We start from the raw sequence: 27,147 nt of genomic DNA, 5'->3' as shown, positions 1-27,147 counted from the left end.
GAGGGAGATCCCAAGGAGGAAGCCCCTTATAAGTACAAGGACGGGAAGAAGAAAAACCCCTGAGCAACTTCCCCACCAACACCTCCCCACCCAAGTGCCCATCAGAGTCCCCCAAAAGGAATTTTATGGAGGCCCACTGAGAGCGAAGCATGGAAACCGCCAGGCCCTTGTCAAACCCATCCCGGAGGAATTGAAGGATAGCGGGGAGGCCAGAACGCGGGGGGGGAATCCCAGACCACCCACACCAGTCCCGGAAATGGCTCCAATGTCTGCCGTAAGCCTTCATAGTGGAGGGTCTAAGAGCATTCATTATGGAATCCACCACAGGACCAGAAAACCCCTGAGATATCAGCCTAGCCCGTGCAATATCCACACTGCCCATTGTATCTGGCGGACCCCCAACCGTAGCTCCCCCAGAAGGGGACAAGGCCACTTCGGAACCAGCCAAGGCTCCTGGCACCGAAGCTCCAACAGAGAGGGGAATCAACTCCGGCAGGGCCAGTAGCGAGCGAACAACAATACAGTCACCCTGGATATTCTGATGCGCTGAACCACCCGAGGCAGAAGAGGAATAGGTGGAAAAGCATAAAGGAGACCCTGAGGCCACTGCACAGAGAGGGCGTCCACCCCCCACGCACCCTCTGTCTGAAAACGAGAGCAGAAGAGGGGAACTTTTGCTGAGGCTGGAGACGCAAACAGGTCCACAATAGGGGTCCCGAACCTGACACAGATCTCTGCAAAAACCTGGGTCGAGAGGACCAGTTCCACCGAGAAGGGAAACCGGCGGCTGAGTAGATCCGCCCGAACATTGTCCACCCTCCTGATATGTGAAGCCACCAGGGACACCAGATGTGATTCCCCCCAAGCACCTATCTGAGCTGCCAGGGCATTCAAGGAGCGGCCGGAACCCCCTTGGCGGTTGACGTAAGCCAAAGCTGTCGTATTGTCCGTCCGGACCAAAACTGAACTGCCCATCAGCAACCTCCTGAAGTACACCAGAGCCCGGAGAATGGCACACAACTCTCGCCAATTGGATGTCCGATGGCTCTCTTCCGGATCCCACAACCCCAGAGCAGAGAGGACTCCCAACATAGCTCCCCAGCCCCTTCCACTGGCGTCGGTAGTAAGTGTGGTCACAGGAGGAATGATCAGGGACACCCCAGCCCGTAGTTTCGGAACCCTCAACCACCACTGCAGGGAGACCCGCAGCGCCAGAGACACCGGAATCAAAGCCTCGAAAGCTTGAGATGAAGGGAGCCAGTGGGAGAGAAGGTAGGACACCAGGGGGCGTAGATGAAGACGGGCCCAGGGAACTAGAAACACACAAGAAGCCAGGTGCTCCTGCAATTTCAGCAATAGGCGGGCCGGGACATACTGCCTCCCGAGAACCCTGCCCAGAACAGTTAGCAAGCGACAGACTCTCTCCAGGGACAGGAACACCTTCCCCATCCTGGTGCAAACCTGTGCACCAATGAAAACTAGATCCTGAGAAGCCTCCAGTTGGGACTTCTGCCAGTTCACCAGGAAACCCCAGTCCTGCAATGCCTGGCAGACCAATCGGAGATGAGAAATGACAGGCTGCCGGCAGGACGCTTTGATCAACCAATCGTCCAGGTAGGGAAATATCTGAATGCCCCGCAGATGTAAGAGCGCTACCAGGGGAGCCACCAGCTTGGTGAAAACTCTGGGGGCAGATCGCCGTCCGAACGGGAGCACCCTGAACTGAAAATGTCGGGATCCCACTGCAAAGCGGAAGAACTGCATGTGCCAGGGACGGAGAGCCACATTGTAATAAGCGTCCTGGAGATCCAGAGATGTCATCCAATCCCCCTTTAATAACATCGGAAGAATGTTCTGTAAAGTCTCCATCTTGAAGTGTTCCTTTTGGATGAAGCAGTTCAGGGCTTTGAGGTCCAGAATTAGACGGTACTTCCCCGAAGGTTTGGGGACCAGGAACACCCGTGAGTAGAACCCCTGACCCTGCACAGGGAGAGGAACGGGCATGATGGCCGCCTTCAACACTAATTCGGAGAGCGCGGCGTCCATGGCCAACCTCTTGAGCCGAGACCTGGGAACCACAGTCCGAACCATGCAAGGACAGGAGGAGACAGGAAATGCACTTGATACCCCCATTGTACTGTGTCCAGAACCCATGAGTCGGAACACCACCTTTCCCATACCGGAAAAAACTGCTGGAGCCGCCCGCCCACCGGCAATTCCAAACCGTCGGGATTTAGGTGCCGGCCCAGGACGTGAAGAGCGTGGAGGACCCCGACCCCCCCTAGCTCTCCGAAAAGAATGTGATGAGGAGCCAGGAAAAGACCTGCTGGTCACTGGACCAGCCCCAGAGGAAGATTTCTTGGCCGTTGAAGGAGGCTTGCGTCAAAGTTTGTCAGCATGTTTGTCCGCCCTAAAAACTTTGTGCACCTTATCCTCAAGGCAATCACCAAAAAGCCTGGACCCAGTGAAAGGAAGTTTCAGGGCAGCCGCCTTCTGAGACCCATCAGTCTTCCAGTCCCTTAGGTGCAAATGCCTCCGGGCAGATATACCAGCCCCCATGGCCATGGCTGAACCACGCACCCCATCAAAAGCCAGATCGGCCAAAAACTCAACCTGTCTCTGCATGTCTTTAAGCAATGGGGCGCAATCAGAGCCTTCATTGACAGCCTTTTTCAACTCCCTGAAACCATTCAACACTGTTTCAGCTGTGTAGGAACCATAGATATTTGCTCGAAGGGCCAGATGCGCCCCTGCATGAACCTTCTTAAGGCCGGAATTAACTCGGCTGTCCACTGGATCCCGGACGGCCGCCTCCTCGGCCGACAAAGAGGAGCGACCCACCAGGCTGGCGAGGATATCGTCGACCTCAACTGGATCAGACATCAAAGTCTCGCCCTTCAAAGGGTAAAGTTTGGACATGAAGCGGGGCATTGCAATCTTCTCCGGGTCATGCCATTCCCGGAGGATTTTTTCCCGGATATCGGAAACCAATGGCAACCCCTTCCTAGGTGTATGCCTATACTGGTGAATAGAAGGGTCGACCCCCTCCACCGGCACCAGGGGCTCTGAAAATCCCATGCAATCCCCAACTTGAGCCAGCACCTCCTCCACTCCCTCTCTGTCCAGATACTTCCCTTCAGCATCAGCCGAAGAGGAACAAGAAGAGGCCGATGACTCAGCGCCAGAAGAAGAGGAGGATGAGGAAGACAGACGCCTGGGCTTGTGTCCATGAGCATGTGTGCGACTCCCTCTACAATGCTTAAGCAGCTTCTTCAACTGCTTTCTGGTCAGGGAAAAATGCTTAGCCTTCTTCTTTCTCTTTCTGTGTAAATCAGGAGAAGAGGAAGACGAAGAAGAAGAAGTCAGGACCAGATGCCTGCTCTTTGCAGAATGTTTTCCCATGTTGAGTAAGCTCAAAAACAGTGACCAAGGAAGCCTGCTTCACCAAAGACCCCTGTAAACCGAATCAAGGCTCCACATACAAACAATTGCTAACGTCCCTCTCGCACATTCAAATAGAGGCCAGAAAGAACAACAACCAATAGGAACAACATCAATTAATTCCTATGGCAACATGCCTGTAGCATCAGAGGAGGAGCCAACCCTCCTACGGAGCACGTGGCTCCAACAAGAAAAAGGAGCCGCCAATCCGTGCACAGCCGCCCATGCAGCACGGCCCTGCAACAGGAAAATCATGCCCCCCCTTCTCCTTACCTTAACCCGGGTCCGTTCACCCAGAACCCGGGCCACGATGCCCTGCGCTGGCCAAAGCCCAGCAGAAACCAGGCAAGGCAGCCTGACTCAACCGGGTCCCAAGCCCCGCAGGGAACCCAGGAGTCCTGCCACACCTGAAGGAGCCGAAGGCCCCGCCACACAGCCCCACCAGGGGGCCAGCATTCGGAGCTCCCCAGCGCCCCGCGCCGGGAAGAAAAAACAAGCCCAACCTGCCGGAGGCAGGAAAAATTAAAACTAAGTGACGTGGGTGTGGGGGAGGAGTTATAGAAATAAGAAGAAATAGAAGAAGGTCCTGTGTCGGAGGCGGGTGCCTCATGAGGTAAGTACTGGGACGAGGAAGAGTGGACGTGGAGGTAATGGCCAGAAATCCTTTTTTGTATACATTAGACAAATCCACAGAATAAAGAAGGGGGTCTGGGGGGCAGGAGGAGACTATGGGGGAGGGGGGAGGCAAAGTGGGAAACCTTTACAGTTTAAACAATACAATAGGACTGTAGAAAACTAGGAACAATGTAAATGAAGAGCGAGGATTGGGATAGTTGTGCTAAAATACTTTAAAATGTTTGCCTTTTGTCATCAAAGGTTTTTAATGTGAGGTGTGTGCCTATTGATTAAGTGCCGAGATATTCAAATTATTTTCCTAACCGGTTTTTAGTGCTCCCAATTATATTTCTTGAAAAGGCTACTTAAGCAACTTAACATTTTTCAATCACAGCAACACAATATATTAAAAAATACAAAAGTACTATATATATCAAATTCATAGCAAACTTGATAGAAAAAAGGACCCAGACACGAGGAAAATACACGTTTTTGCACACCCCATTTGTATCCAATTCTTCCATCATTGATTAAAAATGTTTTTTTTAAACATCATGTTTATTTCGATGATTACATAAATAGGCTACTGATTTGATTTGGCACCAGTAGGATTCCACAGGTCTTCTTTTATCAATCACCAAAAAGGCCTACATATTACGACTTTTAACCTTGCTTTAAAATGCAACTAAGTCTTCTTCAGGTTCAGGAACTTGTGTAAATATCATCCCCTCTGGGTTCTCACAAAAGGTATAGTACTATGCCACAGTACCCGGTGCCTTGAACCCCACTATTTCTGAATATTGTTGGGCTCACAATCCACTATATTATGCTCAACTCTTTCTAAAACAATCTCCTTTGGGGGCGACTCGGGAGATATTATTTTTCCATGAATAAATCGGCGTTTTGTCTTGCTCTTTTAACTTTCTTTCTGTTTACTTGTTTTTCTCTTTCTCTCTCTGTTCTTGAAAGTTTTGCTAGAATAACGGTGGCTTTAATAAAGTGTGTAAAAGTTCTTGTTGTACGAGTGGCGTCATTGTCATTAAAGCAGCAACATATCCTTCTTGCTAGTTTATAACTGCTGCATTGTGGGAGAGCAGCTCTACATATAAACTCTGACTCCAAATATGTTCATGAAAAACCGCTTTTTTCCACTTTTACATGTATCATTAAGCGCTTTAATTCTCTTTCTCCCTCATCATTTTCTGTTTACATTGACTTTCTTCTCCTCTCTTCCTTTCCTGACACCTCCTTTCATAACCCTTTCTGCTTTTTGCCTTCCCTGCTGGTTTCCCCCAAACTGTTTTCTTTTCTCCAATTCACTTGCCCGCTCTAGGCCAGGTACTCTTATGCTCTTTTCTTCTTTGTTTTAACCAGCTATTCTCTTTTGTAAACTTTTAAACTAAAACTTAGTGAACTGTTTCTCTAACTTTTTGCTCTCGTGCTTCTGTTCTGGCACGCAATAAGATCCTGTCCAGATGGTGCCACACTACCCAGCCCACCCCTACACCTCTCCCTACTTCCTTTATGACACTGGGCCTCATTACAAGGTTGGAGGTAGCCTTGCCGGTAAAACCAGCAAGGCTACCTCCAAACTTGCAAGAAAGTCCGGCACCCGTGAATGGGCAATTACCGGGGTATACCGGACTCGCCGGACCTGGTAATTGTCATTTCGCGGGTGCTGGAATTGGGTGATCCCCATTCCCATCTGAGCCCTATAGGGCTCAATAGGAATGGGGATGCCTGTAGCACCGGCACGGTTCATAACGGTGTCTGTGCTACAGTCATGCTGTGCCTCGCAGGTGCTTTTCATTCCGCAAGGTCAGACCTGGTGGAATGAAAGGCACTCACGAACACAACTCGGAGTTTGCCGGCAAGCTTACCGGTACCGTTGTATCCAGATTGGCAAGCTCGTAATAATGCCCACTGTCCACTGTGTCCATTAGGTTAATCGGATCTAGTTCTGCACAAGAAAAAGAAAATGCACGCCGCATTGTCTAACATACGCCAGCTTCTCAAATGCAATCACTTCATACCCCGAGATACCAGCTACCTGCAGAAACTCTACTCTTTCCTATAATCTCTCCCCTAGCTTTGCCAATTGCTTCCAGCTTCTTCGCCCCTCCGCTGTCTCTCCGGCAGAACTGTGCCCACACAATCTTAGGGCCGGTTCACATCCTTTTAGTAACCCAACCCTTTCTTGATGATTTTAATGATCACCTGACCAGTCCAGTGTACCAAGTAATTCCCTCCTCTGTGAATGATTACTAAGGCTGCCGTCTGCTCCCTGACCCCCAACTCTGGCAACATAGGTAACAGCTGACACCTGACACCAGTCCCCCCCCTGCCCACTCATGCCAGTTCGTCATCACTATAGGCACTCCTCAGTTGATTTCCATAAATCCTGGTCTCCACCTGCATTCAGGCCCATTTCACAATGGAATAACCACAATTCCAAATTTCCTCCAGGACGGATGAAAGAAAAAGCGAAGTAAACCGGCACCAGTAATGCAACCTTCCCAAAAAACCTCAACCATCCCCTAAACCTGTAACACGTGCATCTGCCCAACACTTTAATTTCTCTCTCCCCAAATCTCTTCCTCTGAGGCTACACCAATACAGAAAGACTGTGCACCAGAACACAGTGGGTCAAACCCCAAACATGCCCTCCTTCTCCACTACTCTGGCACCTATCTCCCTTTAACCAGGGTGCCATCTTTATGCTAAGGTACTCTCTCTCTCTCGCTCTCTCGCTCTCTCTCTCTCTCTCTTTCTCTCTCGTGCACTCCCTCACACACACGCACATATGTACACACACACACACACACACACACACCACATTTGTTTGTAATGTCAGTGCTGCTGGAGCCATTATCAATATCTATATTTGCGCAGTCAAACAGTGGAAGGAATTGCTTGGTCCTTCCTTTGGGACACCAATTTTATTTTGCTTCATCACAAACCTATTATGAATTGATGTAATCGCTGGTTTTGAATTCACAGTTCTAAAGAGCATCTTGGTTGAGTATGTTTAGAGCATCTGGTGTTTAATTTAAACATAACCACTTTAAATAATGCCTGCCAGCCCATGTGGCTGTCTACTCTTTCATCCACGCAATGCATCGACTCTCTGGCTGCCTACCTTTCTGCATCTGTATGGGTCTCTGCATCTGTATTGGTATATATATATACCCTTTTCTGATTTCATGTATACCAATTTCTTACTTTTTAGTTTTGGCTGTCAGGTGGCTCTGTAAGTGCTGCCTATTAGGCACAACATTTTTCATGAGTAGTGGAGATAGTAGAGAGTAGGGATATGAGGAAAAGCACACGACTTGTTAGTGTTATTCTTCTTTTTAGACCACCTGTGGCCATGCCAGCACTGACAGCCCTCCCCACCCTCCATGCCCCAAACCCACACTGCTCAGACCTCTTTTAAATAGTGCTATGATTTTAACGGGCTGCCAATATTATTACTAATTCTTCAGGAATATGTTTGAAATTCTTTTGAAAAAGTAATTCTTCCTATTCAAGGGACTAAGGGCCCGTCTCAACCTGGCATAGGTGCCCTACCAGGGCAACGCCAGAGGCAGTCCTCCCCCGGAGGTGCTGTGGGGGGAGATGAGTGTGACCCCTGTCCCTGGCTCCTGGTATGCATGGAGCCATGTATGTATATTGGTGCCTCTTTCTCTGACACAATGCAGAACAGCCTCTGTCGTGGATAGTTATCTAGCTACCTTTAATTGTTTAGATAATTTCCCAGATGTCTGTAGATCAGAGGGATATAGCATTTCGGTGAAAGTGACTTTGACAATAGCATACATGAGACTCCTCAGACCCCTGGATGGATCCTTATCTTAATACCTGGTAGACAGCTCAATGCAAAGATGAAATGCATGGACTACAGGTACCACAATGCAGCCGATTCCAATGGACAAGAAGGAACAAACTGGTTGACATAATGGAAATAGACTGTTCTTCTCCTTTCCCTGGCAGAATGGGAGACCCAACACCTACCTCATGAACCCATACTGGCTACTAGGGAGCTGTGGGCCAGCAGCAGCAGGGCGAAAACTAGCAAGAAACTACCCAGGAAAACAGTAACTTAGGATGTAAAGAAGAGGAGCAGGCGACAAATGATGGCAGGCAGGCCAACAATGAGGCGATAGGCTCTGTGGTGGCGGGCCAACCCTCTAGTAACGGGCCACTGCATATGTTAAGGGCCTGAGCGGAGTGAGGGTGGTGGTACCATTCCCGAAAGGGTCAGCATGCCACCAGGGGTATATCGCCATTAGCACCAGTGTAGTTACCCACAAAGGTGCTAATGGTGTCTTTTTTTTGTCTTTCTTTTTTAAAATAAACCAACCTTTTTTGCACTGCCTGGCGCTGTAGCAGTGTTGCTGACAGGAAGTCCGTTTTCCATGTTGATGACAGTTATGTCATCGATATGGAAACAGACTTCATTAGAGCCGTACTGATGCAGCGCCATGACACACAAGAAAGAAAAGTTTATTATTATTATTATTCACCATTAGCACCCGTGTCGGAAACTGCACAGGAGCGGGGAAGGGAAGTGCGGGGCCGCTGTCCATCAAGGCTACTCGGAATGCTTGTACTATTGAATGCAGCCTGCGTTCCGAGCATCCTGATTGGACAGCGCCCCCTCCCAAGGTGCTAATGGAAGTTCCATCCCACAAGTTCAGTAGATGGGAGCAGTGCGGTCTAGACTAGAAAGAGATTGGTCCAAAATAGCAGCTGTCAGTGAAAAGTGCTCAAATGAGTACGGAGGAGGTAAGGGCCAGGAGATCAAAGAGGAGTGTGCAGCAGGTGGAGGAGGACTTCAAGGAACGTTTTGGCATGTTCGAGGAAATAGGTCATATGTCAGAATTGAGAGAGTGGCACCAATTTTGTTCTTTTTGGCTCTGCGTGAGTTTGAGAGAGTGGAAATGAGACCGGAGGGTGGAGAAGTATTGAGTGCAAGAGGAAACTCTAGTGGCATGCAGATAAGATCCGCAGGGACTTGGAGAGTAAAAACAGGAGAACCGGGAGAAGCATTAATACACACAGAGTATAGAGATGGAGAAGAGTGCCTGGGCTAGAGAGGTGGGAAACCCCTTCAAGGTTTAGTGAAAATCACTCAGGGACCACTCCTATACTGTGAGCCCCAATTGCCTGTTCTTGAGAGTTCTTTTTGTAATAAAAACTGAACATGTATCATTTTTGTCATGTGACTTATTGGAAACTTTGTCACACCATACACACCAAAGCGCAATGCGTGCTACCACCCGCCTAACCCCCCAACCAGAGCAGATCCATTGGGAACCCTTGCTGAATCACTCTCCATCCTCCCACACCTACACCCCTCATTTGCAGGTCAGCATGTCTCCTAGTATTCTTGCTGGTAGAACATTGAGCAGGTCTTGAATGCTGCAATTTGCTTAGGAAGCAACACATTTAAACATAATAGGACAATAAATACCCTTATTGTGTTAGATGAGGGAGTGGGGGTTACTACCCGCTATGATTATACCGCCTCTAATTTATATGAAAAAACACTTCTGAACATTAAGATTAACCCAAATGCAAACGTGTGCTCATCTCACAAATGACTCTATTTGTAGTTATTTGCACACACAAAAAATAAATAATGAGCAGGTAACTGACACACGTACGTTGTCCCTTCTGGGCATACAGATAACGTCAAGAGTCGCCACCTGGAAGCATATTGGCACATAGGAATCGGGTGCTTTACTGCCTACACCTATCATAACCTTTGGATCGTTACCTTTGCTTGCATGGGCCTCCCTTTCCTTCTTCCTTCTCTTTCAAAGCCAGGAAGTTGCTTACATGGCATAAGTCATGCTGTTAAAGACCACTTTACCTTCCGGTCAATATTTATATGACTGTCAAATGGACAGGGGTCAAGTCCTGAAAAAAAAGTGGGGGGACTCATCAACAGATCAATTGGATGTGGTGTCACCAGAAATTAGCATATCAAGGTGCCCTCTGAAAAAGTGGGGGGAACTCTTGAAAAAAGTGAGGCGACTCCATCCACCTGTGTTTACCCTCGACTTGAGCCCTGCTGCCCATAATCCGGAATATCTCTTCCCTCTTACATTATATATTTTTCATATGTAATCCTTCTGCATATACTTCTTTCTGTCTGGCTTTCTACCTGCACTCCCTTCTGTACCATTTACCATTGACCTGTCTCCCTCTCTGTCCCGCCTTCTCTTTGTCTATTTCTCCATTTATCCAACCATCTGTCTAGTGAAAATATATAGGTATGGCTGTTAATCTACCTGTTTATCTGTTTTTTTGGTCAACCTTCTGCCTAGCATCTTTGCCACAGTGTCTAGCAGTTTGCCTATCTGCATATATTGTACACAATCCTGAGTACCTGTCCAGTGTCTGCTTTTTTGTCTCCTTGCTGCTCTGTCTGGCTGCATGTCTCCATGCCTGTCTGTGTACAGTATGCATCTAAATTCTACTTATTGAATGTGCACATTGTTCCTTGGTGTGGCACTGCACAGCTGAACATCTGTCTGTGATGCAGTCCAAATATAGAAGCTCAGATCTAATATGGAGAGATCTATGTATGATTCTGAAGTTCAGAGGTTGAAGGGTTACACAGAGCCTGTGTTCTCTTCTGCTTTGTCAGTGCGTTGCTTAAGATGGCTCACATGTCTATTTTCATTGGTGTTCTTTGGGGAGCTACAGCAGAAAGGTGTCTGCAGGGTGAGTGGAAGAGCCCTTTGTGTTCACATTCTGCTCCCAAAAGGCTAGGTTGCAGGTTCTATGTGACATTTCCGAACACGGAATGCTGCACAGCAAAAAGAAAGATTTTTTTCAACCAATTTGGTGAGACCTTCAATATTCAGAAATATCACTATTTCAGGGAGTTTCACCTCCCCCACGCCCCAAACTCCACTGACAACCATTCCTTGCCTGACCTCACTATTTAAATCGGGAGCATGAACCCCTCTGAAGCTCTTTTTTTCGCCCTCTGATGAACAAATGCATATACCACTACCTTCTCCCAAGCCCCACCCACTACAAACATTCCCCCTCAAAACACACGCACACACACACATATACTTACCTGATGCGGATGCAGCTTCTACTTCCATCTTCCGCCAGTGCCCGCTGTGCCCGTCAGCCCATACGTGCACTCGTGTGCAGCAGTGGCATGACGGGTCGCTTTAGAAAGACTACTCTGAGCGGTCATTCTAAAGCGATATTTTTTTTATTTTTGGAAAAATATAATAGAGATGCTCACTGCACACCAGGTCTCCAAGCGGAACAGCGTTGGCAACCACCATGCCCCATCCAAATGTGGAAGGCATGCCCATAGGGAACTTGCCAAGGCTCCATCCAACAGGGCTGAGATGATTAAGGCAACTCTATTGAAAATACTTAATGTAAAGTGTAGTAGGAGGATTTTTTGGCTCCCACCGAAGTTATGGGCAAAGTGAACAGCTGTTGTGGAATCCCTAGGATGCATCGCCATTAAGTTAATAATATGAAGACATCTGTTTTGACATTCTTAGGTCTGGGCTGACAAGCATCACATGAAAATAAAAACTTAGAGAATCTGATTGTAGCCTTGGATAGAGCGTTCCCGAAAATTGGAATGGTGGAGGAGGTAGATACTGAATGTTCTTGCCGAATGTTATGTGATGAATCATCCGGGGTCATCTCAAAATCCGAGTCTAAAATCCCCTCCCATGTGACCAGGCCAAGGCAGCCGCTACCTGATCATAACCCTGGGGGGTGATATCCGGAGAAAGGATCATATGGGAGGGGAAGGCTGTCAAGGAAAAGTGGTAACTCCGTCAGGAGGGACGCAGTACTCATCCTCTCTTGAGGATGAGGTTTCCCTTGTGCCTGAATATTTAATAGCATTTTGTTACGGTAGGGCTACCGCCAAACTTATCGAAGGTGCTGAGTATGAGGACCCTTTTTATAAACCTGAAAATGATGTATATATGGGTCAAGGAATGAATATTACTATTTCTAGTAGTTATGAGTCTACATTGTGTTCAGATTATAAACCCAAGAGAACACTATCACTTCCTTGGAAAGCTTCCCTAAAATATGCATCATATAAATCACAGATTGGATTAAATAGGGAGAAAACAAATAAGAACATTATGGACTCCAAGTACTGAGACGAGGAAGAGGGGTCCAGAGTTACCAAATTGTGATGAGTGGTCCAGTTGTCGTAGTAACTCACACCTGATTGGGAACTTTAAACATTTGAAGGCCATTCAGACGCGGGCTAAGGAGGAGCAGCAGGGCGAAGTAGAAGTTGGAGTTGCTGTTGTGCTGATAAGCAACAGCAGATTGACAGAAGCTGCCAAACGCTTTGGAAGTCCTGACGAACAAAGAAACAGCACTGACCAGTCTAAAGGAGACACCAGGGAGTAGGCCTGACACAGGTGAGCCTGGGGCACTCTGAAGACTGCTACATAGTAATGAACTTTGTGAATACCGAACATTTCAATTAAAGCAAACTGGGCCAACTCTCTGATTAAGAGATTTCAAAATGGGGAATATTTTTACCCGCAATGACAAAGCCAAAAAGGGGCAATAATAAAGCAAAGTGAATTCAACTTTCCTAAAGGGGGATATCCAATAAGGGAATACTGTAACCCGCATTGCCCAAGCCAAAACAGGGCAATAGTAAAGCAAAGGGGACTAAACTTTCTTAAAGAGGGATATCAAATAAGGGGACATTGTAACCAGCATTGCCAAAGAACGCTGAGAGAGAGACAGACGCATTTTAAATATGATGTTCCCAAAACAAGATACCCCATGGGAGAAAGTTGTAAACTACATTGTCAGCAGCCAAAAGGTTGTGTAGATAGAATGCAGAAATTGCAGGAGCAAAGTCCTCCTTGGAAAATGTATCAATGGGGAGAGAACTGTAACCTGCATTCCCTCTGGCAAACAGATTAATGTAAGAATCACTGTACTTTGGTGCAATATATTTGTGAAAGAAGCTATACGCTAATTGTGTTGGAAGTCAAAAGAATAAATCAAGAACCAGTTGTTGGTTCAACTCTTTCCATTGAGGATTCAAGGGTGGAAAGTTTGGAACAACCCTTACTACAGAGTACAAGTTGTAGTAGCAGGAGTTTTATCCTGACAGGCGAGTAAATCAGGAAAGGGACAAATAGTGGTTAGTCCTGGCAGGTGAGTGGACCAGGAAGAAGATAATTTGAAGTATGTGGCATAAGGTTGTGGTGGAAAAGAAGTGGCAATTCCACTACTGTGTTTTGATGAACTGTTACATAACCATCCTGACTGAAGAAGGTTATGGTAGAAAAGTGGCAATTCCACTACCGTGTTTTGATGAACTGTTGTATAACCATTGTGACAAAAGTATATCTTTTTAAGCAAACTATCCTGGCTGAGGTGTTACTTATAAGCGAAAAATTCAAAGTGATTAAAAAGTGATTGATCTTCAGAGAAAAGAACACTTAGATTTGACTCTGGATTTGATGTGTGAAGGGAAAGTCTTTTTGTTTGACGAGCAGGATTGTGTGGAAACTTTAACAATTGATGTTAAGTGTGAAAATCCCTTTGGAAATAAGATAGTCACTTTGCCAAGTGAAGGGCTTTCAATTTGCTTTTGAATACATTGCTGTGTACCATATTTCGCATTGCAGACGGGAGGGAGTTCCAAGTAAGTGACCAGGAAGCGTGAATGAGCAGAAGTGAGAGGAAGCACAGGGTGGGTGAGGTGCCTCAAGTGTGGCGGAGGAGGGAGAATGAAGGCTGTGAGAGGCTTTATAGAGGTTGATAGAAGAGGATAGATATAGTGATGCGTTATCATGGATGGATTTATACACTAGTAGGAGATGTTTTAATTGGGCCCTGTTTTGCCATCCAGCCTGCTTGCAATAGGAGGAAGTGAGGGTAAAGTGAGGCAGTTCGAAGAGAGTTGTGGTAGCAAAGTTTATAATCTTGTCAAGGGGACAGAATTCGTAGTTTGAAAGGCCAAAGAGGATATTGACAAAGTACTCTAGTTTAGAGAAGACAAGAGAGGTTAGTAGTTTAATGTTTTGAAAGGCTGCCTAGTTTTCCTGATATTTAGGAGGTTGAGGCGAGCTAACGCTGCAGTCTTAGAGATGAAGGTAATCAATGTGTGTGAAGGGTCGTAGATGACACCAAGGTTTCTAGCTCAAGGGGAATTGGGAAGAGTGTCAGGTGGGAACTGGATAGGCAGGGCAGATAAGTGATAGAAGAGTTGGCAGGAAAGAAAAGCAACTCTGGAGGTTTTGGAGGAATTCAACATAAGAGAGTGTGAGGCCATCCAGTATTTAATAGCGGAGAGACAGTCAGAGATGTTGATAGATAGCTCAGTGGAGATTTCAGAATGAAGAAAAACTTCTGGGTGTCATCTGCAAAGAGTTGGTATGAGAACCCTAAGGAGGAGATCGGGGTCCTGAGTGTGGAAGTGTACAGTGTGTACAGGAGAGTGGACCCAAGCGTGAGCATTGCAGAACACCAACAGTAAGAGGAGTGAGTTGATAGGTGGTGGTGTTCCAGGAAATAGAGCTTTGACAAGCTGCCTGGTAGGACTTGTCCAGGCAAGTGCTTGATCACGAATCCCAAGCATAGAGAGTGAGAGTATCAAATGCAGCAGATAAGTCAAGGAGATTATGATAGTTGGACTGTTTAGGAGAGGCAATAAAGTTGGAGACATTCAAGGCAGCAGTTTAGTGGAGTGGCAGGAGTGGGAACCAGCTTGGGGCAGGTCATGAAGGTTGTGCGTGTCAAAGTTAGTAAGGCAGTTGAAAACAGCTCTTTCAACACCTTAGAGAAGTGAGGAAGAAGTGACACCGGTCGAAAGTTGGACGGCAGGTTTGGAACAGCACATTGCTTTTTCAGGAGGGTGTTCACCATGGCCATTTCAAAAGAAGAGGTAAAGCAGGCGGAGTCGAAGGACAGATTGAAGAGATTATTACCGAATTGGAAGGCCACTAGACGGGCAATAGGATTGACAAGCTGAGGCGCAAGAGGATCTGATGGGCCACAGCAGGGCTTAGCCGTAATCAGCAGCGCAAGGACTTCATCCAGTGTTGGTATGACTGACGTGTGAGCTAGAGGCAGTGAAAGATGGTAGAGTAGGTGGAGTGAAGAAAGTAGGAGGAGGGAATAAGATGCATGAGGAGAGATTCTGTGTATTCAGCAAGGTCACAGCTGAAAGAATATAGATAATAGGTGTAGGTTTAGGAGTAGTAAGGATTGAGGTTAATATTCCTTGGAATTGGCAAGGATTGTTGGAGTGCGAGTCAATGAGAGAAAGATAGAAATCGCTCTTAGCTCAATCAAGAGAAGACTTGAGAGAGTCCAGGGCAGAGAGGTATAGTTGCAGGTCTTCATGAGAATGAGAGCTTGTCCATCTGTGCAAGAGTTCACATGTCAATGCATAGACCATGTATGAATGGGGAGATCTAAGGTTGAAGAAGCTGTGAATTAGGGGTGAAAGTTAGCAGAGGGAAGTGAGAAGAGAAGGCGTTGTGAAACAGGGACTGGACGGTGGGGAAAGCAGTGTCAGTGATGGAAGGATCTGGAGAGAAAGAAGTAGTGATGATTGGAGGTCAGAGAGTAAGGGAGGATTAGCAGAGGGTTTCAATTTTTTCTTGGGAATGGGAATGGGAGAGGTAGGTGAGGAGGAAAGGTTAGAAGGAGTCAAGATAATGGTGGTGGATACAATGTAGTGGTCCAAAAGATATGGCGTGACAGTAGAGTGAGTTGCTGAGAGAGAGTTGGAGATTAACAGGAGGTCAATAGAGTTGCCTGCAGAGTGAGTGTGTTGCTTATGAAAAGAGTGGATCACTTGTTCATAGATTAAAGATTGAAGGTCAGATTTTTGCAGAGTGTTAGGATTAGGAAGTTTAAAGTCACCTAAGAGGATGAAGTCATTTTACATGGAAAGAGAATGAAGAAGCTGTATGAGTTCATCGAAGCATGACCCAATGGGCTAGGAGGTCACTAGATATAAATGAATTGAGTAGAAGTAGAAAGAGGAAGAACACTAGTTGATATTGAGGAGGTAGAGGGTGATGTGGCATCGGAGTGTGTGAGATGTTTAAGGCAGTATGAAAATAGGGGCTGGATACCACCGCCTTTGCTCATCGGAGGAGAGGGAGAGAATGACAATTTGGAGTGATAAAGGGCTGCCGCGGTAGCAGAGCCAGAGTGAGAGATCCAGGTATCTGTGATAGCAAGGAAATAAATGGGAGGGGAACTATAGTGAATCTAGTCGGTGAAGAAGGAAGTCTTTTTGCAAATGGACTGAGAGTTCCAGAGTGCAATAACCATCTTATGTGGCAGGGAGGAGAAGAGAAGTTTAGTTTCAGAGTAGGAGAGGTGTGGTAGGTAGGTGATCGGAGTGATCTGTTGGCTGGTGTATGTTAGAAGGGCGGTGGTATGGAGATGATAAAGGGAGAGTGGCGAGTTGTGAGTTTTATGATAGGCATAGAACTGGCCACTGCCCACACCCACACATGCTACTGGCCTTCACCATCTGTTGTGAATTTATTATAACCCTAAAGTGTGCAGTAATGCCTGGCCACTGCCCACACTCGCACAAGCTCCATTTTCAAACTGTTGCCGAAGCATAGGCATCTGCCTTAGGAACACACCATACTCACTCATCCTCTTCCCTCCTTCTCTCCAATGTACAAACATATGCCCATAGTCTTCTATTTAATCAGGGATGCTATCAGACAAGGTTTAGTTCCTTTTCCTTTTGTAATCTGCTTACCGCATTTGCATCTTTTAGTTGTTCCATTACATTAAATTGACAAGAAGACTATGTATAAATAGCAAGAAATTATTCGGGCCAAGACAAATAAATATTGTGCAGGCAAGCATTCGACCCAACCCTCTTTTTTTGCTAAAAAACACTTTTTTTCCCTAAACGAAAACCTAAAAAAATATATATAAATAAAAAAAAAATAGATCCTTTGACCTGTCGACCCTTTGGTGTCGATCCTTTGACCTGTCGACCCATTAGATTCGATCCTTTGACTAGAAACCTACTATTTTCAGTTATTCCAGTAAAAGGTATAACAACTTGGATATTGTTTTCATTGATTTGGTGGAAATCCATGCAATTGTTTTTGTTTTTTTTTATTATGCTGAGAATTAGTGCACGAGGCACCAGAATCTTTTATGTATCTCCCATAGTTCATTGCAGCAGCTGAGGCTTTTCAGAAAAAAGTATACATTATTCTATAGCAAGCGTGACGAATCCCCAGTTGTCACTTCTTCCCTTGCGGGAGACCCCTTCCCCTGAGGCCAGAGAGGTGAGGCTGTTACCCGATAGTCCCCCTAGGGGTGGTACTCAGCGGGTGGATCTCATAGGGAGGGAAACTCCCTTTGGGACTAGTGATGAACTGGGGAGAAAATGGTATACCCATAACCCACCTTACCCTGACATACCTTCCTACCCCCATGACAACAACATTATTCCTAATATTCCTATATGTTTTTGTAGATCTGTCAGTGTAGGAAGTACTGGGATGAGGAAGAGTGTAGGCTCCACAATGGAAGAGTATCCTAAAGTACGGAGACAAAGTAGAAACAATTGACCCACTGGAAGATCTCCAAGTTGGTACTGAGACAAAGAAGAGGTGCAGAGCAGTGAAGATGACCATACAGAACCAAAGCAAGTGTTCTAGCTGCGTCAGGGGAGGTATGAAACAACCTGTCAGTAAAAGCAAAGAAGGACAACCAATGTTGTCAGACCCACCCTGGAGAAATCGAGAGATTCGAAGCCGGACAGGCCAGTGAAGCCAGGAGAGCAGAGACTGGGGACACTTATCAGCAGGCAGAAGTGTCCCTAAAATGTCCGCCATGGATGGACAGGCAAAGGAGGACAAGCAACAGGCGACCAGTCTATGGAGGAAGGTGGTACACACGGTTACAGGAGATGCACAACCCGAGAGGAGCGGAACACTGCAGAGCCCCTGGAGAAGTCAAGAGAGGCTCAAACGAGAAGGCAGAGAAGCAAACAAATGACAGGGGATGCCGATAAACACCCTGCAGAGCTCTGGATGTCTGGGATAGTTGCTGGTCCCCCCAAAGGACAAAAGAATAAAGAAAGACAGGTCTGGAACCCATAATGAGCAGCCTTGTAAGCCATCTTCTGTCTGGCGGTACCTTGCAGGGTAGTGAACCGAGTCTGCCAAAACCCAGAGAAGAGGAAAGACGCGTCTGGGACCTGTACCCAAAGAAGAAGAATCCCTTAAATCATCTTCTTCCTTGCAGTGCATGGCAGGGTAGTGAACTAGGTCCGCCCACTGCAGAGAGTGAAAGAAATACAGGTCTGGGACCCACATCCATAGAATTGAGAACCCAGTGTGAGATTTGCAAGCCAAAGCAAAGGGCCATGGGAAGGGAGACCATCCCCCTTGTATTGTGAACTACCTTACACAATTTAAGAAAGACCAGAGGAATGGAGTCATTCATCCGCCTTCGTGAACAATGGTAAAGAGCCTGGGAAGACCTGGAGAAGAGGGTCATTCCCCCTACCACTGTGAAACTGCAAGCCAAGGCAGATCAGGGGAAGGAAGACATACCCCCTGGTGGTGTTGTGTATCATGAAACCAAGCAGGAGAAGGCCCTGGGAGGGAAGTCATTCCCCTAGCACAAGTGTTGAGAACAAGCTACGTGGAGAAGGGAGACATCCTCCAGGAGCCCAAAAGTGGGGAAAACTTTGGCCAATAAGGAATGATATTTGAGTTGGATTGAGTTTGAAGAGAGAACTTTACATCATCTCAAGCTGTAACTTTGTATTGTGTTCTGGAAAGGAACTGGGACCTGGAGAATGGAGTCATTCTCACAGGCAGAGTTCTCACCTGCCAAATGGAGCTACGACCCAGTGTCCAAAAGAAGAGAACCATTCTTCTGGACCAAGAAGATCCAGAATCTCTTTAGTATAGTTGCTAATGTAAGGGATAGAGGTAGACATGTTGACACACAGCAGTGGACTCTTTAATTTCCTTAGACATTCTAACTGATTCCTTAGTTCCTTAGTAGAGGCAGGGAACCCCACCCCCCTTTTAGAGTTAGGGAGACAACGGTTTCCTCTTTATTTTGGACCAATAAAAGGCTATGCGACAATCATGCTACCTGTGTGCCAGTCCCCTTCCTTCTACGCCCTTTCACAAGGAAGTGAGGAATTCTTGCAAGTATTGGAAATTACAATGTGCCTAAATTGACATTAGGTGGCGATGAAGGTGGTGTTTGCCTTCCTGGGAGTTGCAGGTGTGGGGGAGGGGGGGTCGGCAGCATTAGTATTTGGGCAGTCTGATAACCTTTCGGGGGCTTGGGATTGTGTATTTTTTCACTCTTTTCTGTCATTTTGTGTGTATCATTGACACATTTGTGAGAATTTCTGATCATGAGAGAAAACACTATTTTTAATACAATGACACTTTTTCTAAATGGAGATTTAATACTGCTTTAAAATAATGTAGTAATGTTTATCCCGCTACATGCTTTTTGGACAAACTCTCAATCCATCTGTGCATCTACCTATCAGTTATTAATCTCAATCTTTAGCTACAATCTGGCCGGCAAGGCAAAGACAGAGCTGGAAATTGAGGGGGCTAGAATCCAGCCCTTGCTAGTCCTCAAACACTGGTAGGCAAAGCCTGAAATTAACATTTGAAACGGATAACCATCCATTCCACCAGGGGCAGACACTTTTATTGCAGGTTGATGTCTTGAAGAATGAGAGTCTGCCCTCAGGTTAATTGGATGCATTGTAGATTCAAATGATGCATACATATAATCAATGTTTTGTGCCGCCGTTGTTAATACGATAATAATCAGTTTGCTTCATGTACCCTCACAGCACAAGTTTACAATATGGAATCATGTGTATGAAGAGGCTAAACTATGACCGAAAGGAGCTGGAGAAAAGGCGGGAAGAAACCCAGCATGAGATTAAAGGTCAGCGCGCTCTGTAATTCATGCTAATGACATCGTGGAATCGCATGCGGTGGCACTGTAGTTATTACTTCATGAATCAATGTTCATGTGCTGAAATTAAAGGTTAGCATGTCAACCTTTTCATAACAGCTGCAGAGAATGGGTTTCTCCCTTCAGAAATTCAAACAGTCGCTATTTGCCATTGTCAATCTTCTTGTGTGTTTTCTCATAACCACAGCGGTCGGGAGGAGGATCATGGCTCATGAAAAGTTTTGCTTTAGAACGCGGTTTTGTAAAGTGTTGCATTGTAACACATTCTAATCTTAATAATGTCCCGCTAAAATTTCTCTGCCCTCCCTTGTCTGTTTTCCCCATGGAATTCAATTTTTTATTTGTTTTATATTAATTATATTTTTTTGTATGTGTATTCCTTCAGATTTTCTAATGTTGTAAACGTTTTATACTGTGCCGATCACACCGTACGGGATTACGGCGCTGGCAACTTGTTACTTGCCCGAGAAATTGGGGTACTGTGCCCCGGCCATAGGTAACCAAATATCAGTTTGTAGTGGAGGAGGAAAGGAAAACAGGCCAAGAAGTGAGGAGTGGGGGGATTGAAGCAGTAACAAACTAGGAATATAAGTAGGGGTACGTGTGTAATGTTCGGCAGTGGATCTGACAGAATCTAACCTGGAAAGAGGGGAAATAAGACACCTCATGGTAACAGGCATTCTCCGGTAATAGCTCTAGCTACTGCACTGAAAGAAAGTTCTAGAATTAGTGAGAGTTTGGTTGAACAGTGGCCCTGCGATCTGCTCGAGAAGCACTTGAAGAGTGCAAGCAAGCTCCAAGTATATCATCTGGCCATGCCATGTCAAACTGTCAGCAGCGACAGAGCCAATGTACTGTTAGTGAAAAAAGGTGGTTGCAGGAACCACAAAGTGGAAACCACCCTACAACCGCCATATTTGAATGGTCTCTCGTTGATGGTATTCATCTTGAATTCAATAATCCAAGTTTGAGGAAATGCCGAAGCTGTGTGATGTCGCTGCCTTATGCTTGAGACGCCTTCATGGCCCAAACGAAGGCTTCCCAGCAAGGGGCTATTTTTTGTATATTTAGGACTGCCTGTGGACACTGGGTAGTGTGGTAAATCAGAATCAGGAGAGTGATAGGGTAGCATTTTCAATGGTGTGTCTCTTTATTCAAAATAGTCCTCTCTATTGTCCTTGTTCCTATCCTAAAGGAAAGAAAAGAAGTCAAAGGCGTGCTCGCCAGGATGCCTAACAACATGACGTCTGTGGGTCCTCCAGAAACCTAATCTAACCTTATTCCTGTCCCGAACACTAAAACAGAAAAAAAATCTAAAAAATTAAAGCTGTGACCTCTTGGCCAATGCTAAAATAGTGGTTGGTTTCTGGCCCACTATTACATTTCAAGGAAAAAGTGACCATTGTTACTATTTGCCCAGCCACTGTAATTTCTTTCACCTCCACACCGCCTTGGGCTGTGCGTTCACTTTAAAGCAGTGTCCTTTCTTCCCTTGTTCTCTCTCTCTTTGTACTTGAAATCAATGTTTGTTCTATTTTGGTTTTTCCTACCCTTTGTAACAGTCCTAGGTTTCTGAGAGGCTTGGGGTTATTGAAACTTGTAAATCTTGTTCCCAGTCATCACCAGGGCTTAAGTTCCAATCATTCTTATACTATAATTCCCACTCTTCTGTTTGGATACCCCTCACTGGGATCTTGATTTTTACACCCCACGCTAGGAGTTGCCTCTCTTTGGGCTGTATGACTCGTATACCTACTAGGGGTTGTCTGGTTGTCGCTCCACTTTGGGGTTGATTGCTTTTTATCCCGCCTTGGGCATGTTCTGTTCCTAACCCAATTTGGGGTTGTTCTTTGGTTCTCACCCCTTGTTGGGGGTCTTTCTTGACCTTGCTGCCATGTCCCAACTTCCTTGAGCGACCATGTACCTTCTATTTTAAGGTGTTTCTCTTCTGGTCGAGAGTGTCAGGAAGGCGGCTTGGCCCCCCTTCTTTGGTGTTTTTCTTCATGTCATAATGGATGCCCCCTTCCTGCTGGTTCCCTGAATGCTTTTGGTGGCAGCGCCACGTCTGATTGTGGTTCAGCGGCTCCAGCTCACCCTGCTGAGCCTCCTGCCCCAAATCTTTCTCCTCTGCTACTTGTTTGTCTTGGGCTCCGCATGCTCGACCTTGGGTCTAAGCACCAAGTCCGGTGCCGGCCCGTCGATCCAGGCCACACTTCCTTAGAGGAGAATCCTCCAGTATGGTTTTGCAGGCCTCTGTGTTCTCTTCTAACAATGTAGATGGGTTATGATTCTTCCATTTAGCAAGGGGGAGGGCTTATATCCGTTTTCTGGGTCGGTTTGAGGACAGTGGCTGAAAAAGTTCAGAAACTATCCCCAACTTTGTATATGCATTGGTTACTCAGTACATATGTCAATACCCATGTTTGAGGAACCAGGGATGAAACACGGACACAAAGACTTATGTTTAGCCTCTGTCCCTGTGCTAGATGTGTTTCCCTACCTAATACCAGAACTAAGGACCTGTCAAGGTCAGGATGTCCAAAGCAAAACCGTCCCATGTCCAAAGTACTAATTCTGGTCCTCATATTCTAACAAAATAAGCTCTAGGGTGAAAAGGGCAATGTCCTTGGCCTTGAGTGGTTTATAAATGCTCAAAAGGGAAAATGCATAACTGCAACACAAGTTCCAGAAGGAAGAGTTCCTTATTCCAGGGGGTCTTTCTCTTCCACTGGATTTCTCTTCCCCCTGTTGTTTATTCAAAGATATAAGGTCCTTGAGTTTCTCTTGATTCACAACACAACTGGCACAGATAACAACTTGGCTCTTTATCTTGTTAGGATACCTGGTGTACTCTCCTGCCAGGTTTCCACTCCTCTTTTCTTGATCTGCAATGCAACTGGTAAACAAAAAATACATGGCTGTAAATCTGTATCCCTCTTTGTCTTGCTAGGATACTTGGTGTACTTCCTTGTCATGTTTTCATTCCCCTTTTCTTGTTCAACAAGATAAATAAAATGCAGAATTACTTGGCTGTGAGTTTGTATCTTGGTAGGACACCTGGGGTACTCTCCTGCCAGGTGTTCACTCCTTTTCTCTTTGGTTTTAGACCACCTTTTGCTAGTCCTGATATATCTTTCTCAGGGCCCCTTTAAGTGATGTATTTCTTATATACTGTTCAATGTGTCCTTGCCTGGCATGTTTCTTCACCAGGGCTTTCTCACATGGACACTCTTGCACTTGACTGGTGTACTCTTCTGCTGGGACTTTCTCAAATGAACACACTAGTAACTTTGTACTTGCCTGGTGTTTTTCCCTACCAGGACTTTATGTGGACACACCTGCTGCAACTGCCTGGTATACTCTCCTGCCAGGGCTTTCTTAAATGAACACACTTGCAGCTTTACTTTTCCTGGTGTATTCTCCTTCCAGGGCTTGTCTCATGTGGGCTCTGCACACACTTCCAAACGTGATATCTTTCTGTGTTTGCTTTATCTAACCCTGTATCTGCCTCGTATAATATCCTTCCAGGGCTTTCCGTAAATGTGTATTGCATACACTTACACACTTGAAAGTCTCTGACTTTTCTTCAATTGTTCCATTATACAGAATGATTGCTGGCTTCTTCTCTTTCTGGCACTTTATTTTATTCCTTAACGTTTATTTGCATGTGGTATGGCGGCCAATATGCCCCATGCCTCTGTTTACCTTTTGAGGACTCACTGGCGAATTTCCTTCTTACGGTGGCAGTCATACTGTGTATCTTCCTGTTTAGCCACCTTCGTTCCTCGGCTTCTCTGCCTCTCGAGGTTCCTGCTGGGCTCTTCTGTTTCATGTCTGGCTTCTCTGAGGTAAACGCTGCTGCTTAACACCTACAAACGCCCAGGAGCTCTGTGCTGGCTTCTAACATTACTCCAGCATGTTCTTTCTTGCTTGATTTTCTTCTCTGCCTCCTTGAGTCGGACAGCGCTCTCTGCAGCCCCATGGTCTCCTGGTCCAAACCGAGAGAAGCAGTTTTCTCCTTCCAGAAGCGCTGTTTAAATCTCCCCGCTACAGGTATGTGTGTACAACAACTGGAGCACAGCTTGTACGCTTGGTCTTTTCCACTCTGTATTACTCGGCTCATCTTCCTTGTCCCAGTATTCTTGTAGTGATGGGAATGATAGTCCATTCTTGATGCTTCACATACGAGGTCAGAGTAAGTGTTCTTTGAAGGCAAGTTAGCTCTGAATGACTTGCAGGCAAAGTCTGAAAAGGTGTTTTCATGAGACTTCCACACAGATCTGAGAGAGAAGGTCTTCTGTATTCTTCCTGGATGGATGAGGGGAGGTGTAACAACATGCCATTAAGACGTTGGGTATGGATCGAGTATCCTCAATAGTGGAAGGGGAATACCGTGCCTTGTCCGATGGTTCCCTGCTACTCCCCCAGAGGTTTTCTCCCCCCATGTGATCCTCCCTCATATAGCCACCCCCAGGGTCAGAAGCAGGTACCGACTTTCGTGCTCTTGCCACATGGGGAGAGGGCACTGCCAGGAAAGGAGTGATGACTTCATCACACATGTCACCAACAAACGTATTGTATTCTGAAGTCAAGGGAGGAGAACACATATCCCTATTTAGGGATTGCCTGTCCTCTAGTGCCAGGGGCAGAGCCCCAGTGGGATCTAGATTGCCCTCTCCCCTGGGGGGTATATTAGGCTCACCTCCCTATTCCCAAAGGGGGTTGCTCCTCCTTTGAAAGAGGAGACAAATTCCCTGGATTAATCACAGTAGATACAGGATGAATACAACTAGACTTCAGACTTGACTACTGCAACAGTCTCTTTCTCAATCTTCCTTCTTCTACTCTCGACCTCTTCATCTTATCCAGAACAGAACCGCAAGACTTATCCTTGGCCTCGAGCCCAGGGACTGTATCTCTCTGGAACTGAAATCTCTCCACTGGCTCCCTGTGGCTGCAATAATCAAGTTCAAGACTCTCTGCATAGTCCACAAGGCGGTCTTGAGCCTGGGCCCTTGCTATCTACAACGCTCTCTTCCCAAATACTCTCCTTCTAGAGCCCTTCACTCGGGCTCCTCGAGCTCTCTGCGGGTGAGCTGTTTCTCCAAACACAGATTTGGGGGTCGATCCCTATCCTCTGCAGGTGGCTCCCTCTGAAACAGCCTCCCTACCTTTCTTCGTCTTGAGCCTGCCGCCTTAAGTTCCGGAAACTTTTCTAGACTTTCCTCTTCTCTTCCTCTTTCTCTGTCCCTCCCCCCTCCTAACCTCGCTCTTTCTGCTTGTGTGCCTCCCTCCTTCTCATCCCCCCTGCTTAGTTAGCTGACTGGTTGCCTGGTGCACGTCCAGAACCTTACAGGTCCCCGGCTGCCCAGCCAGTCCTGCACTTGCCTCCGGGCCTCTGCACTGTGCCTGGCGCTAATGCAATATGCCCCATGATGGGGGCAACCACTCTGCACTTAAACCTGGCCTCTGCTGGAAAGGGCAATTGTCCCCTCTCGCACTTCCTGTTCTGCAAACCTACTGAACTTTGAATGTTCTAGGCCCGGCAAGTCTGCATGTCCAATCTACCCCTTGTCTCCCCCACTAGTTTTGGTTGTGTTTGAAATACTCATGCATAGGCGCATTGGATGACCAACCACCAAGCAATCGGAATTGTTCGCCAGACCAGTACTGTAGTTCATTATGAGCATGTTCCCTTCCCTCTCTTGCCCACCTTTTTAATATTCTCCCCTCACCCTTTGTCTAGCACTTCACTAGTAGATATGCCTCTGTGCCTACTATGCTAGCTATTGTTGCCAGATCATTCGGAATCGTCCAGGCCTAAGAATGATGACTATATTCCCTTGTTCCCTTCCCGCCTTAAAGTACTTTGAAGCACTTCACTTGTGTATAAGTGCTATACAAATAAACAATTACAACTGTTTTTGTTTTTATAGGTTTTTAGTATCCACTTTTACTTCCCAAACTGCATGCACAAAATAATCAAACTCCTTTCAATTAAGTTTTTAACATAAATGAATCACCAAAATGTTATGAGAGAGCAGTGGATGGAGGGCCAAAAGGCCAGCATCAGCAAGCAATATCGTCAAATAAGAGTGACATTTGACTGTAATCACGACACCTCCAGAAGGCACATCGAAGATCCAATTAACATAATAAACAATCCACGAAACTTGCTTTTGGGCCATCCATTGCTATTATGCCCACTAACCGGACCATCGGCAATTAACAGTTAACTCAATTGGAAGGAGAGAAATGGCTCTTGGAACACTCGAGGACATAAACACCTCTTTGGCGAAAAACATTTCTGCAGTGAACATTTTGATAATTATCTTTCCACGAGACGTTGCTTCAATCCGTCACTGTTGCGGGCGGTTTTGGATCTTTCCTAAACCCAGCCTACTGCGGCCTTAGAGGCTGGCTTGCCTCAGGACTGTTGACTTTGGTGAGACACGGGGCAGGGTTGTCAATTTTGGCAGAAGAAACTCCTAATCCTTTGTCCAGTCACTCCTACTCCAAAGGGGGCCACACGATCAAACCCCAAAGATCCTGCTTCATATTATAAATGTTTACTGGGTCCCGGCGGTCATTTCCACAGCCTCTTTCATTGATTCAGTGATGGAAACTATCAACGAAGGATATCTACACCATGATGATCTCCTGTTAATGCTGTGTGGGGACTTAATGCGCAAGTGGGTGGCAACAAGCTATGGAAGGGACCCTCATCTGATGGCAGCTTGGTTTGATTTGGTTTGTTTATTTGTATTGCGCTCCCATCCCGGAGGCATCTGGGCCCATTTCTCACAATGATGGTTACAATAGGTACGGGGAAAGTACATAGAAGTGTTACAATTTACAATAGAAAAGATACTTATATATACAATAGTTACATGTTTGCAGATTACATTGGGAAGAGACACTGATATATACAGCAGTTACATGATTACAGGAGACACTGATATATACAGCAGTTGCACAAGTTACTGTGTGTTGGAAATCGCAGGTTAGGACAGTTTATGATTGCACTAGTTGCATAGGAATGCTTGGTGCATCGGTAGGGTGACAGGTGAGCTAGGGTTCCTGTGT

At 46.2% G+C, this 27,147-nt stretch overlaps 1 protein-coding gene across 3 annotated transcripts in view; it reads left to right on the top strand.

Moving 5' to 3' along the window:
* Positions 1 to 27,147, top strand: part of PPFIA4 (PTPRF interacting protein alpha 4) — a 3,167,227-nt gene that overhangs the window by 2,524,405 nt on the left and 615,675 nt on the right. For all 3 annotated transcript variants that reach the window (XM_069633679.1, XM_069633678.1, XM_069633680.1), the window contains one exon: positions 19,934 to 20,031. In XM_069633679.1, coding sequence (XP_069489780.1) covers positions 19,934 to 20,031 — 98 coding nt within the window. The remainder of the gene's footprint in view (positions 1 to 19,933; positions 20,032 to 27,147) is intronic.

The sequence above is a fragment of the Ambystoma mexicanum genome, chromosome 13, assembly GCF_040938575.1.
Source record: "Ambystoma mexicanum isolate Mex_15411 chromosome 13, UKY_AmexF1_1, whole genome shotgun sequence".
In the NCBI taxonomy this organism is placed as follows: domain Eukaryota; kingdom Metazoa; phylum Chordata; class Amphibia; order Caudata; family Ambystomatidae; genus Ambystoma; species Ambystoma mexicanum.
Note: the sequence above shows the minus strand (reverse complement) of the source record. Positions and strands in the feature narration are given on the sequence as shown.